We start from the raw sequence: 14944 nt of genomic DNA, 5'->3' as shown, positions 1-14944 counted from the left end.
TGATTTTGACCATAGGGAACATGACCAACGGCTACGATTCATTTTCTAATTGATCAGTGCCGTTAATCTATGATACAATTTGGAGGAAGACTACATGCTTGGTTGGGCCTGAAAACCTGAAGTTAGTAGTTAATGTTTCAATTTGAAAAATATTTAATTATTAAATATTTAATTTAAATATTTTTTCAATCATTGATGAGGGAGCCAAGAATTGTTGAAGTGGAGAATTTCTCCCTAACACACTTCACTACTTAATTTCGTGTAAATAAACTAAGATAATAAATTACCTCCTTATATGAGGAGATAAATTATCTCATTCAGCCACTAAAGTCATGAATCTATTTAATTATTTTCTACAAAAATATTTCTAAAAATTAAAAAAATAAACCATGTGTCATTATTTTAATGGTTGAAGGAGATCAGATGAGAAAATATTTTGTGCTCATAAACTAAATCTAAGAAAAATATTATCTTTTATTAAATGCATATTTTTTTATGTAGAATTATATATTACTATATTAAACAGTCGTCATCACCTTCAAATAGATTAAGTATATAGAGAAGATCCCCATGTGGTGTGAGGATGCATGTGGTCTGTTTTTACATTATTATTTGATAATTCTACGTGGAGTATAAAAGAAGAGGGGGCACAAAAACATGATGGCCTATGATTGGATTCATATGCTTCTCACAGGTCCCTTGCACGTTGGGTATTGTCTTGTGCTATGATGGGTCATACTAATGCTTTAATCAACATATTTGTAATTTTGTAAGTTGCCCCATATAATTTTCTTGAAATTTTCTAACTATTATGAATAAACTACATCCATATAAGGTTTTTTTTGGTACATATTTTCTCATTTTTTTGGGTAAGAAACTAACATCTTTTTCAGAGTTCGTAGCTACACCTCATAATAAGTATCATTCTCATGAATCGAATCTCCGACCTTAAAAATCTAGTGAAGAGTATTGAACCAACGCCTTATTAGTATTTATATTGGTTTAGTAAAACTATATAATATTCCTTATTGTTTTTATATCTACATAATCCTCTCTAATTAATATACATGTATTATTACACTTGTTACTCTTGTATTAAACGTGAGTATAAGTATACTTCTCATCGTTTAAGAGAGATAATTGTGATTTTTAAACATGAGATAGTAAGTGAAATTAAGATTTGTCCCACACTATGGTTTATATAGAATATTAGAATGTATTTATTCTTCTTAAAGTGCTAAAAAAATCAATAAAAAAGTGAGTGTGTCGTGTCCAAATTCCAAGGTTCCCTACTTGCTCTGTTTTTTCATCTTCCTCTCACTCTCTCCCACTCCTAAATTCCAAGCACTTCAATAACCTTCGACATTGTCATATTTACTCTGTTTTTATGATCCTTTTCCACTGACCCAATAACAACGCTGAGTTTTTTTTATCAGCATTAATGGTAGTGGAAGATAATAACTACAACAACAATGGTGTATGGCCACCCATTGGGTCTCCATTGAACGGAGTAGAACAACAGCAACATTGGAGTAACTTTGATAGTTCAATGAATGCACTTTCCTTTGGTTTTGTAGCTACTGCCATTCTCATCTTCATGTTCTTAGTCATGGCCATCTTTGAGAGGTTCCTCAGAGCCTCTTCGCCGCCGCCGTTGCCACCGTCCGGTCGCCGGAGCACTGCTGATGTTGAGTCCCAGATGGGTTTCAATGGCAAGCTTGGGTACCCTTCACCAAAAGTGAGTGAAGGCTTTTGCTTTTCATTATATAAGTGGCTTCTTTGTTGAGTGTTCAAAGAGTTTTCTCCTTTTTCTGTTTCAGTTTTTGCTTTCACATTTAACAAGGAAATGTTGGTTGCAGAATGCTCTACTTTCAATTTGGGATAGTTATTTTGAATTATGGATAAGTGTGATGATTATTTCTCATACTTTGGTTTTTCTTCCCTTGCTATTCTGGATCTTGGGGTATTTTTGAAAATCACTTGTGTCCAGTTCATAATGTTTTTGTTCTGTGCCTTATACCCTTATTATCTCCATCAGCATCATTATCACTATGTTCTTGATCTCCTTTGCAGATTTTCTGTAATCTGTATTACATTTTCCTGTTACATTGGCTCTTACATTCTCCTAAAACACGAGAAGGGTATTTCACTACAGTAAAATTATGTCCCTCTTCTCTTCTTCAATTGTCCAAAGTATCAAATGCTTATTATGCTTTTCATTATTTTACTAAAGGGATATTTACTGATAGAGTAATAATTCAGTGTGGTGATTAATCTCTAGCTTCCCTCTTGAATAAAAGGCAGAAAGAAAACTTGTTAATTAACAATTACCCACATTTTTTTATGTGTTTAGAGTTTAAAATCCTTTATTAATTGCGCACTGGATCGACTCAATATGTAAATTAAATGATCTAAATGGTGTTACCATGTGGCAACGAGCACCAAAATATATGTAATGGATCTAGATCTATAAACTCAGAAGGGCAAAAAAAATAAATTGTGCAAAACAAAGAAAAAAGACACCAAATTTTAACGTGGAAAACCCTCTATTAATGAGGGAAAAAACTAATGGGATAATCTCTGATAAATATTTTATTATATTCAAGAAATTACAATATCTTTTCTATACGCTTCTCACACAACATGTTGCAGAGGCAGAGCATAGAGTGTTTATGAGTAGCTATTATCTCAAAATTCTTAAAAGCAAAGTTTTCACATGTAATTTATGAAGTATTATTGTTCTTTCTTGGTCTCAGTGAAAAATTTCTAACTTGGCTCTTGTTTGGCTGTATGTTTATGTCTAAATGGTTACATTTAATGTTTTGTATATAATGTATTCAAAGTCAAAAGCAAGAAATAAATGTTAGTGCCTTATTTAACATGTCTAGACCACAGGAAAAGAGACATAGAAAAAGACACTGAACATATTGTCACTGGATCCATATGTCTTGTCTGTTTATTTATATCTAGGTGGTAACTTAACAGTTTACCTCCTATAAGAAATACAATTCAATTCTTTTCAAGAATTGTTCCTTTTTAATGATAGTCATTTTGGGAGGCTAATTGATGTTTCAGCTGCACCTTTTTTTCCGCATTTTCATAGTGTGAATGCCACTTCGATTCGCTTTACCTGTGTTCTTGCATCTTAGAACCATACTTGCATGGGACATTTATCTTTCACTAAAAGTCCATGATAAGCAAGATAGCATGTCAAGTATTAATCAACAACCTTGTCCTTTCTGATATTTCATTGTGTTCCATTTTGTAGACTATATTTTCTTGATAAATTTGCTTACTGTGTTGAAAAATCAAACTAACAATACTAATGGAACTACTGCACTATTATATTTACATGCATAATATGTATTGCTTAGATAATTACATGCTTTAAGTAGCTTAGCCCTGAATCAATAAAAGATTTTTTACTTGAAGTACTTTAGACAATGAGTAAAGATAGAAACATATTAAAATGGGACAATATTGCATAAGATAATTTCATTTCATTTAATTGTATATTCAGTGCTTAAAATCTTTACTCCTTTGTAAATGTTTAAACTTTTTGTGCAGATGAGTGTATATACCAGTGGGGTTTCAGTTCTGATGCCTGGAGATGATATTCCAACATTCATAGCCCATCCTGCCCCTGCACCCTGCTGCATAGAACAAATTTCATGGCATTCTCTTCACCATAACACATTAACTTGTTCCACTTCCAACACCTTGCATAATAATAATAATACCAATTAAGTTGGAGGGTATTGAATACGAAAGATTCATGCATATTGCATAAAGGGGTTGGTGCATTTTCTGTGAAGAAATACACTGTTCTAGGGGTTTGTCTTCTATCCTTTTTTTTTACCAAGAGCAGGTTTCTTTATGGTTTATGACATGTACAGAGGATTTAGTTTTAGAATGAGATCCATCTTTTGTAGTAAAAGATCATTGATTTGTGGCAGAGTGCATACATCTTTGCTTTTATTTACATATAATATTTTTTTATTTAGTTCTTAGGTCTGGAAAACTTTGTATTGCAAATCACTACTCATGAACTTTTAATTTATTTAATTTATTATTTTATTTAACTTTTAATAGTTATTTATTCCCCTAGTTTTATATCATTTTTATTATAAATTGTTCAGGGATGTAAAGGATTTTAGTTCAAATGAAGAGATCTTGAAAATTACTGAAAATAGGCAAAGTTTTTTGTATTTGCATGAATGTGTGAGGTAGTTCAGCAAGTTTATGACACGAATTGGAATATGAAATATAAGTATTCCTATAGATAAATTAATGGAAATAATAGATATAATGATTTGTATGATGGTCAATTTTATATGCCTAAAAAAACTAAGCAAGTTAGTGAAAAGACAATGAAATTAGATGTTTTGTGTTTTAAGTTGTGGTACTAGAAATGGGATGAGTATAATTATAGATATGGAATGGAAGAAATATGTACTAGATGTAAAAAGAATAGGAGATATGATTATATTTCTAAAGTTTATAGTAAAGAAAAATATTTTTAATGTGATTATTATTTATGCACACATGTACATCTAGTTGAACATATCAAGATAAATTTTTGGGAGGATTGAATATTGTAGTCCATGAAATACTAGGACAAAATATTTTTCTAGGAGGAGATCTCAATGGACATGTAAGAAGGGACACTAAAGAATATGAATGTTTTTATATGGATTAGGTGATATGGGAAAGAAATATGGAAAAGGAAGGTATTTTAGATTTCTAGTTTATGATTTTACAATAGCAAACATGAGTTTTAATAAGCTGAAAGAACAACGTTTCAATTCGATTTTTTTCTTGAAATGAAATTAGGTAGAAAGTTTTGTTTAGATTAGAAAGACATATATGGAAAAAGTTTGACGATCCAACATATAATTTTGGTTATAAACGTAAAGATTGAGGGTAGATGAAAATAAAATGTGAAGTTAAAGTCCCAAGAATGAGGTGGTAGAAATTCAAGGGTAATAAATGAATAAACTTTCAGCATAAGGAAGTGCTAAAGAGTAAATATCATGGCTGTGGATCAAAAGTGTCTATGGCAAAGTTAAGTTGAAAAATGAATGTTATAAATCATGGTAATTATATAAAAAGGGTCGACTGAATTGAATGATATCATAAATTATGTTTATTGACAAAAGACTTATCTCTAAAATATTTATAATCATTTAACTTATAGTTTTTTCTTAGTTTATTTCTCCAAAAATTAAATTAACTTGGATTTTATGAAAGAAACTTTCTTAGAACTTCATTGTACTTCACTATATCAGTTTTTCAACTATTAAGTAAGGTTTTGAGGGGCAAAAGATTAAGATCCCAAATGTTAATAAAAGAGGAGAAACTCCTCTAAAATGAATTTTAATGTGAAATAAATAAGTGTGTATATACTTTGACTAACTAAAATATATTGAAATCTCCTAATTATTTTAGAAATTAAGGGTGGACACACTTAACACTCCAATTCATCATAAAAATCTTATCCAGTAAAAAGAATAGTGAAATTAGATTCACACTGCTTCCATTATTGCAAATCAATTAGAGCTGGCACTTTAGGAAAATAAGTAATGCCTTAGTAATAATTATTGAGGGATCTATCATCAAGCTGGTTTGCCCGAGAGGTTAAGGGGGAAGACTTAAGATCTTCTGCAGTCAACTGCGCATGGGTTCGAACCCCATAGCCAGCAATCTATTGCATTATTTTAGAATCAACTTATTATATTAACCTTCCTTTATATGGTTAACCTGACCCAATTTTGTATTGGGGATACTTTATATTAGAATTTTTTATTATTATAGTATTAGAAAGGTGGTTAATATATTGGTGGAGGTTATATATATGATTATATAGTTGTTTTTGTAAAAATTAAAAAGTTTAAGGACACAATAGGAAAGTAAAATTATATCATAATAGTTACACCATGTTTTCCTTTATATATGATATAAATATAGGTATGTAGATATTTTGTTAATCATTTATATATATATATATGATGAAAATTTAGAGGATTAATAATATTTTGGGTCAAAGACATGTCGTTATTTTATAAACAATTAAATATGCATATACAAACATAATAAATAAATGATTATGAGATGTAGTTAGGATGGAGAACCTTGAATAGTTGAATATTCAACAATATCCTTCTCCATAATATCATTATTGTTACTGAAGTTGGCAAAAAGTTGGTGTAGATTGCGAGTTTTCTCTCAAAACTGGGTGTCACTTACTCTTATTATCCAAAATGAGTTACAATTCCTAGACCTTATCACACCCTCAATGACAGATGAAGCATAACATTGCAGTTAAATGACACTAGTTAAGTTCAATAATATTCAGTGGTGGATTTAGAAATTAGAGTTAAGAGGTGCAAGTTGTATTTTACAATGTTATTAAATTCGGTATAGATTGGTCTGGTTGATTTAGAACAAACGTTTAACTTATTTGAGTCTTTTATTCAATTGGTTATAAATCATAACCAATATGAATTAGTTCGATTAGACTATTTTACACATAAAGCCTGCAATTTGTTGATTGAATTGGCCAAATCAATTTATTTATGTTTGGGAGGAAAATCAATCATATGTTTTCAAATTATTTTTAGTTATATTTATCGTTATTGGAGTTTTGATTGTCATTTGTTGATTTATGTCTCAAAATCTTAATTATTTAATTAACTTTTAAACTTATTTGTTTCATTTTGTTGCAATTAAAATATAAAATCTATGTTGATTTCAACTTATTTATGTGTGACATAACTTTATGAGAATGTGACAAATAAGTGACATAAATACAATTTTATATAACTAATGCAAAAATATTAACTATAAGTCTATAAGAGTAATATGTATATTTTTTACACCCTCGAGTGAGTGTGCATGGGTCCAAGATAATATTAATATTTTATATAAAGAGTTTATTCAAATTTAGTATACATGTTCCATGTATTCATTCATACCATATTATATATAGGGTCAACCCTTGTAGGTGCTTCAGGTGTAACTGTCCAGGGCCTTGATAAGGGATCAATTTTAAAATTTTATTTTTTTAGTAAATATTTATTTTATTTTATTTTTATAAACAACATAATGATTTTATTTTAAGTTCTTTCAATCAACATCATAATAGAAACAAAATTTTAAAATTTTAAGATCATCGAAATTTGAAATTTATAAATCGATATTTTGTTTAACCTATGATATTAAGTTTTACATAGTATCCAAAAAAAGTAATTTTATTGATAAAACTCTAACACATAAAATAAGAGAATCTATAGCCATAATTTCCCTAATCCTCATAAGAAACTGTTTATATTTTTTTTAATAAATTTAAGGCTAATATTTTTTTTTAACTCACAAGGCCTCTCAGATATGTCAAGGTTGGCCCTACTTATATCATAGGTTACACTAATCTTATAATTAGATATGTTGGTTTAGGAATTATGCCTGATGCAAATCATCTCACTTAGCAATAAAAAGATATATCTTTAATAGATTATTCTGTATAAAGAAACTGAGCATAAGGCTGTAACAATATCAAACTTCATCCAATATCATTATGCATGCTTATTTAATTGGAAATGAATTACTATTATATAAAAAGAAGGAGAAAGTTACAAAAACCCTTTAAACTTTATGTGTTTTGCAAGTAGACATTATAAATTATTTTTCTTTCTAATTACTCATTCTACTTTAACTATTGGTGAAATTGGTTTTTAAATACATAAAATTTTAAAATTACTAACAATGAAATTGAAATATAGTGAAACCATTCCCTCAATCTAGTGAAACCATTCCCTATCTCTTCATCATGCAATTGTATACTGCAGTTGTGCAAGTAGCACCAATGTCCAGTCCATCAGATATATATTGATTGTCACATCTTAGCCATTTTCTTCTTTAAAATCAACTTTTATGAATTTGTGTGGAAAATTCATCACATTGAAAATCAATAGTAGTATCAACCAAATGATTCTAATATTTTGGCTATCTCCAATAGTGTTTGTCCTTTGTTGTATCAAATACCAACCGAGAATTGATATGAGTAAATGATATATATTGGTGAAGCTATTAGATATCCATAGTATACATCCCATAAGGAACATGAATAATACCCAAACTTATGTAATATGTTAAACCGGAGAATCTGTTAAAATTTATGGCAGGGTAAGAAATTACAAACTTTTCGTACCAAATATTTCCACTTCCTTGTTGAAGGGCTAAACGACTTTGGGGACATTTTAATCTTAATGTTAAGAAGTAGGAAATGAAATGATTTTGTTAGGAAAGCATATCTTCCATTATAAATACATGGACAATCAAATCCTTCTGGTGTCTTCTGGAGTAAAAATATTGTATGATAAGAAATATGGAATGGTTTTACTACATTCTAATTTTATTGTTGGCAATTTAAATTTTGATGTATTTAATGATTAATTTCATCAATAGTTAAAGTTTAAAGAGTAACTAGAGAGAAAAAATTATTTATGGTGTTTACTTGTAAAACACATAAAATTTAAGAAGCTTTTGTTAACTTTTCCCTAAAAAAGAATATTTTTTACACATTGATAAAAGTTAGAGGATAGAAATCACACAAAATAGACCAGGAGGATAAAGTTTGCACTTATGGTGAAGTTTGGAACAAACAATCCACATTATAATTTTGGGTAATTAATAATTGTATTGCCATGGTGAACAATATTCTCAATATAAGTAATTTAGTTAGGGATTTGGTGGGAAAGATATCAACATGAGATTTTTTTTGTATTTCAGTCTTTTTTGTTTAATGCTTTTCAAGATATTTATAATATTATAATTAAAATAAGGAGAATATTAATAAGTGTTTAATTACATTTTTTATTAAAGTTTAAAAAGAAAGTTTGTTTTGAAAATTATTTGTTTAATATTTTGAGAAGCATTTGATTTGGATTTTTAGGATTAATTTACTCAGCTTAAATTCCTTAAACACGCCCTTCAAGTAGTTGTTATCATAACTCTTAGAATGATTTCACCAATTAATTTATATATTTACCAACAATTTATTTTTATTATTTAATCTTTTTCCTTTCAAGGAATCGTATTTCTAATTACCACTACCAATTTGAGTATTATATATTAATTATTATTTCCCATTTGACTATTTTCCTTTATTTGTTTTTATTTTTGTTAATATATTCTCAAATATTATAATATATAGTTACTAATTATTAATTGATATAATATTTAATTATTTCTATCTTACCCATTCTTTTTTGAAGATGTATATATAAATTTAAATATTTCTATTTATTTATTTCTTTTATATACACTATCGTTTGGACAAGTACTGCTCGTTAACATGTAATTTTTTTTAAATACATATAATATTATAAATTAATATTCTCATAGATTTGAATTTATTGAATGAAAATATAGGTCAAGTTTCAACATTAAAAGATTATATGATGTGACCTAAAAATATAAATACAAATTATTAGAGGTAATATTATAGTAGTAAAATTGGACATTTTAAAAAGAATTTTAGTATAAAATTAACTTTTAAAAAAATAAAATACTATTATATAAATAATTTTAGTATAAAATAATTTACAATTTGTCAAAATTAAATACAAGTTAAAATCAATGGCAAAAAAGGAATTTTTTATGTATAATTCCCCCATATATTATAATATATATTTGACGAAGCAAACCAAAACAATGTTTCGACTTTGGTAGATATAATTTTATTAGCCCATGAAAATGACAAATGAAATAGAAAAGTTTAAATAACATTTGAGAAGTGTATGGATGCTTTGCAAGAGGTCATAAGTTGAAATGTCATTGCCACCCACATACAAAAAATGCCAAAGTTTAATTAGTTATTTGATATTAGTCTTGAATATTATACAGTAGATGAGCTTTTATGTAAGAGTGCATGAGTGTTCATATTAAAAGTTGTTTAAAAGTTAGGACCATTTTTTTAAAAATTTACATGACCACCGAAAAAATTGAACTTTATATTTTAATCTTAACCACCTCACATAAAAATAATCCTCTCACTTGATAGCATTTATTTAATATCTATGCATCTATGGAAATAGATTTTTATTTATCTATTGTTGGGAGATCTTCATCTATGGATTACAACATTTTTTTATGGGCTAAGTGGAAGAAACATATAAGTGATTTTGACATCACATCTTGACTCAAAACCTTAAGGCATTAGGTCTATGGGTCCATCCATTTATATGCTCTTTACTCATCCATTTTTGCCTAATGTGGGACTTCTTCATTCACACTTGGAAAATTCCCATTCGAGTATTGGATACACTAAGCTCAGCTCTTTACCCACTTGTATCGCCGTTGGCTTATCCTTTCATCAACGGAACACGTCACTCATTCTACTTTAACTATTGGTGAAATTGGTTTTTAAATACATAAAATTTTAAAATTACTAACAATGAAATTGAAATATAGTGAAACCATTCCCTCAATCTAGTGAAACCATTCCCTATCTCTTCATCATGCAATTGTATACTGCAGTTGTGCAAGTAGCACCAATGTCCAGTCCATCAGATATATATTGATTGTCACATCTTAGCCATTTTCTTCTTTAAAATCAACTTTTATGAATTTGTGTGGAAAATTCATCACATTGAAAATCAATAGTAGTATCAACCAAATGATTCTAATATTTTGGCTATCTCCAATAGTGTTTGTCCTTTGTTGTATCAAATACCAACCGAGAATTGATATGAGTAAATGATATATATTGGTGAAGCTATTAGATATCCATAGTATACATCCCATAAGGAACATGAATAATACCCAAACTTATGTAATATGTTAAACCGGAGAATCTGTTAAAATTTATGGCAGGGTAAGAAATTACAAACTTTTCGTACCAAATATTTCCACTTCCTTGTTGAAGGGCTAAACGACTTTGGGGACATTTTAATCTTAATGTTAAGAAGTAGGAAATGAAATGATTTTGTTAGGAAAGCATATCTTCCATTATAAATACATGGACAATCAAATCCTTCTGGTGTCTTCTGGAGTAAAAATATTGTATGATAAGAAATATGGAATGGTTTTACTACATTCTAATTTTATTGTTGGCAATTTAAATTTTGATGTATTTAATGATTAATTTCATCAATAGTTAAAGTTTAAAGAGTAACTAGAGAGAAAAAATTATTTATGGTGTTTACTTGTAAAACACATAAAATTTAAGAAGCTTTTGTTAACTTTTCCCTAAAAAAGAATATTTTTTACACATTGATAAAAGTTAGAGGATAGAAATCACACAAAATAGACCAGGAGGATAAAGTTTGCACTTATGGTGAAGTTTGGAACAAACAATCCACATTATAATTTTGGGTAATTAATAATTGTATTGCCATGGTGAACAATATTCTCAATATAAGTAATTTAGTTAGGGATTTGGTGGGAAAGATATCAACATGAGATTTTTTTTGTATTTCAGTCTTTTTTGTTTAATGCTTTTCAAGATATTTATAATATTATAATTAAAATAAGGAGAATATTAATAAGTGTTTAATTACATTTTTTATTAAAGTTTAAAAAGAAAGTTTGTTTTGAAAATTATTTGTTTAATATTTTGAGAAGCATTTGATTTGGATTTTTAGGATTAATTTACTCAGCTTAAATTCCTTAAACACGCCCTTCAAGTAGTTGTTATCATAACTCTTAGAATGATTTCACCAATTAATTTATATATTTACCAACAATTTATTTTTATTATTTAATCTTTTTCCTTTCAAGGAATCGTATTTCTAATTACCACTACCAATTTGAGTATTATATATTAATTATTATTTCCCATTTGACTATTTTCCTTTATTTGTTTTTATTTTTGTTAATATATTCTCAAATATTATAATATATAGTTACTAATTATTAATTGATATAATATTTAATTATTTCTATCTTACCCATTCTTTTTTGAAGATGTATATATAAATTTAAATATTTCTATTTATTTATTTCTTTTATATACACTATCGTTTGGACAAGTACTGCTCGTTAACATGTAATTTTTTTTAAATACATATAATATTATAAATTAATATTCTCATAGATTTGAATTTATTGAATGAAAATATAGGTCAAGTTTCAACATTAAAAGATTATATGATGTGACCTAAAAATATAAATACAAATTATTAGAGGTAATATTATAGTAGTAAAATTGGACATTTTAAAAAGAATTTTAGTATAAAATTAACTTTTAAAAAAATAAAATACTATTATATAAATAATTTTAGTATAAAATAATTTACAATTTGTCAAAATTAAATACAAGTTAAAATCAATGGCAAAAAAGGAATTTTTTATGTATAATTCCCCCATATATTATAATATATATTTGACGAAGCAAACCAAAACAATGTTTCGACTTTGGTAGATATAATTTTATTAGCCCATGAAAATGACAAATGAAATAGAAAAGTTTAAATAACATTTGAGAAGTGTATGGATGCTTTGCAAGAGGTCATAAGTTGAAATGTCATTGCCACCCACATACAAAAAATGCCAAAGTTTAATTAGTTATTTGATATTAGTCTTGAATATTATACAGTAGATGAGCTTTTATGTAAGAGTGCATGAGTGTTCATATTAAAAGTTGTTTAAAAGTTAGGACCATTTTTTTAAAAATTTACATGACCACCGAAAAAATTGAACTTTATATTTTAATCTTAACCACCTCACATAAAAATAATCCTCTCACTTGATAGCATTTATTTAATATCTATGCATCTATGGAAATAGATTTTTATTTATCTATTGTTGGGAGATCTTCATCTATGGATTACAACATTTTTTTATGGGCTAAGTGGAAGAAACATATAAGTGATTTTGACATCACATCTTGACTCAAAACCTTAAGGCATTAGGTCTATGGGTCCATCCATTTATATGCTCTTTACTCATCCATTTTTGCCTAATGTGGGACTTCTTCATTCACACTTGGAAAATTCCCATTCGAGTATTGGATACACTAAGCTCAGCTCTTTACCCACTTGTATCGCCGTTGGCTTATCCTTTCATCAACGGAACACGTCACCTTGACCTCTCGTCAGGAAGACTTTCGACACAAGGATCCCTCGTGGATCTACTGACCACTTGTCGCTTCAATACTCCATTGAGCCGTTGAACCATCGGCTCTGATACTACTTGTTGGGAGATCTTCATCCATGTGTTACAACATTCCTCCATGAGCTAAGTGAAAGAATCATATAAGTGGGCTTGACACCACATCTGACCCAAAACCTTAAGGTATTATTAGGTCTATGGATCATCTACTTATATGTTCTTTAACTCATCCATTTTGCCAAATGTGAGACTTCTTTATTCACACTTGGAATACCCAACAAGTTTAAAAGTTGAATTTTGTATGGGAAAAAATGAAAAGTGAAAACTTCCCAAACCTTCCATTTTCTTTATTTCTTCTCCAAAATTTAACTCGCAATCTAACTGTTAGCAATATTATTACAAGGATCATTTTCTCTTATATATGAATATGTGTGCCTGTGTATGCATGTCTTATGTCTTAATTATAAGTTGAAGTGTCTGAGATATCCAAGTGCATACGTCATTGAGGTTTTGCTCTATTTCTTGTACTCTTGTTTTTTTACAATCTGCTAGGCACGACTAGATCACTGATTTCTTCTTTGACTAATCTGCTTCCTTGAGAATAAAAAATGAACAGTTTTCTCTTAAAGGGACATAATTTGGTATATTGAATAGGTAGAAGTGTGCTTTTGCTTCCTTTTCACCACATTCATTTGGTACATCATTGATTCAGTGTTTTTTCTTCTCTCATTAATCCCGACTATTTTGATACAAAATATATGATATTTGTTAATTCCTCCCAAAATGTTTCCTTTCTCTATCTTCTGACTTAAATTTCTAATTAATAGTGATTGGTTAACCATTAAGTTTTGCTTCTGCAGAACTCTAGAGCGTGCTAATAAGTTTAGAGTGCCAATGGAGTTTGAGGTTTATAATGATGCTCGATCACTGAGAAGGAAGAGGGTCATGGTTTCCAATACTTACCCGCTTGATTCAAATCCTCCACTAAAGAGAATGTGTAGTGGAAAGTTCACGTCCATCTCTAAGGGGTCTCTCCTTGAAGCTCTTCCTATTGACCTATTAGTGAGTATCAAATATCAATCATTCCAAGCATACATTTTGATTCACAATCATCAAAGTTTTAAACCGTGCTTATAGTTTCGAAAACTCTCATAATCTTGACGTTTCAGATAATTACCAACAAATGCAACTGACACGAGTATAATTATGGTCACGATATTGTTTCGATGACTTATGAAAACCCTAAGATATGATAATTATAGACCCAAATTTGTTTCATTTTTGTATTGTGCATGTATTCTAATTTTTTGTGTGAATGGATCCCAGGTAAAGGTTTTGTGTGGTGCGGACCATGAAGATTTGGAGCAACTTTTTAACGTGTCTAAAACGATTAGAGAAGCAGTAAGTCTCACAGTACTATTGTTATTCATTCTGATCCATTTTGTTTTGTTTCAAATGATAGTTAATATTTACCATTTGGTTTGTTTACTATTGAAGAGTAAGATGGCGAAGAGGTTACATTTTGAGTATAGTACACCAAAGAAGAAAACTTTTGCTTTTCATACAGCCATTGATATGGAGCATGTAAATGGGTTTGAGGACATTGAAGCCCCAAGTGCGCCTTTGAGGAAATATAGGTCAACACTGAATGGAAAGAACTTGTCTTCCATCTCAATAGTCTTGTTTGGATAAGAAGGATCATTTGTCCTAAAAACTTCATGTTTTTAAAGTTCAAGTTAATTGCATTCTATCAAATAATATAAAAAAATTATTTTCTATTTTTATGATTTTTATTTATTAACACTTTTTAATTAGATTGAGATACAAAAAAATG

The 14944-nt window shown here is 28.6% G+C and overlaps 2 protein-coding genes and 1 non-coding gene across 3 annotated transcripts; all 3 read left to right on the top strand.

The window, feature by feature from the left end:
- LOC109330751 lies at positions 1199–3982 on the top strand. Its single transcript, XM_019565034.1, has 2 exons — positions 1199–1738; positions 3568–3982. Exons 1-2 carry the CDS (start codon positions 1442–1444, stop codon positions 3745–3747), a joined length of 477 nt encoding a protein of 158 aa, XP_019420579.1. The 5' UTR covers positions 1199–1441; the 3' UTR covers positions 3748–3982.
- TRNAL-UAA lies at positions 5620–5702 on the top strand. The gene has a single exon. It is a non-coding gene; the product is annotated as a tRNA-Leu (tRNA).
- Positions 14005–14802, top strand: LOC109330823 (F-box protein At1g61340-like). The gene is made up of 3 exons (XM_019565100.1): positions 14005–14172; positions 14437–14511; positions 14608–14802. Exons 1-3 carry the CDS (start codon positions 14005–14007, stop codon positions 14800–14802), a joined length of 438 nt encoding a protein of 145 aa, XP_019420645.1.

Source organism: Lupinus angustifolius, chromosome LG17 (genome assembly GCF_001865875.1).
Source record: "Lupinus angustifolius cultivar Tanjil chromosome LG17, LupAngTanjil_v1.0, whole genome shotgun sequence".
Taxonomy (NCBI): domain Eukaryota; kingdom Viridiplantae; phylum Streptophyta; class Magnoliopsida; order Fabales; family Fabaceae; genus Lupinus; species Lupinus angustifolius.
The sequence above is the reverse complement of the archived record's forward strand: the minus strand, read 5'-3'. Positions and strand labels throughout refer to the sequence as shown.

What these genes read in the sequence shown, in the direction of transcription:
- LOC109330751 (XM_019565034.1), top strand. Translation starts at nt 1,442, where the DNA reads ATGGTAGTGGAAGATAATAACTACAACAACAATGGTGTATGGCCACCC. An exon ending in TTGGGTACCCTTCACCAAAA is followed by an intron (nt 1,739 to 3,567) that starts GTGAGTGAAGGC and finishes CTTTTTGTGCAG; the next exon opens with ATGAGTGTATATACCAGTGG.
- LOC109330823 (XM_019565100.1), top strand. Translation starts at nt 14,005, where the DNA reads ATGGAGTTTGAGGTTTATAATGATGCTCGATCACTGAGAAGGAAGAGG. An exon ending in CTCTTCCTATTGACCTATTA is followed by an intron (nt 14,173 to 14,436) that starts GTGAGTATCAAA and finishes AATGGATCCCAG; the next exon opens with GTAAAGGTTTTGTGTGGTGC. An exon ending in CTAAAACGATTAGAGAAGCA is followed by an intron (nt 14,512 to 14,607) that starts GTAAGTCTCACA and finishes TTACTATTGAAG; the next exon opens with AGTAAGATGGCGAAGAGGTT.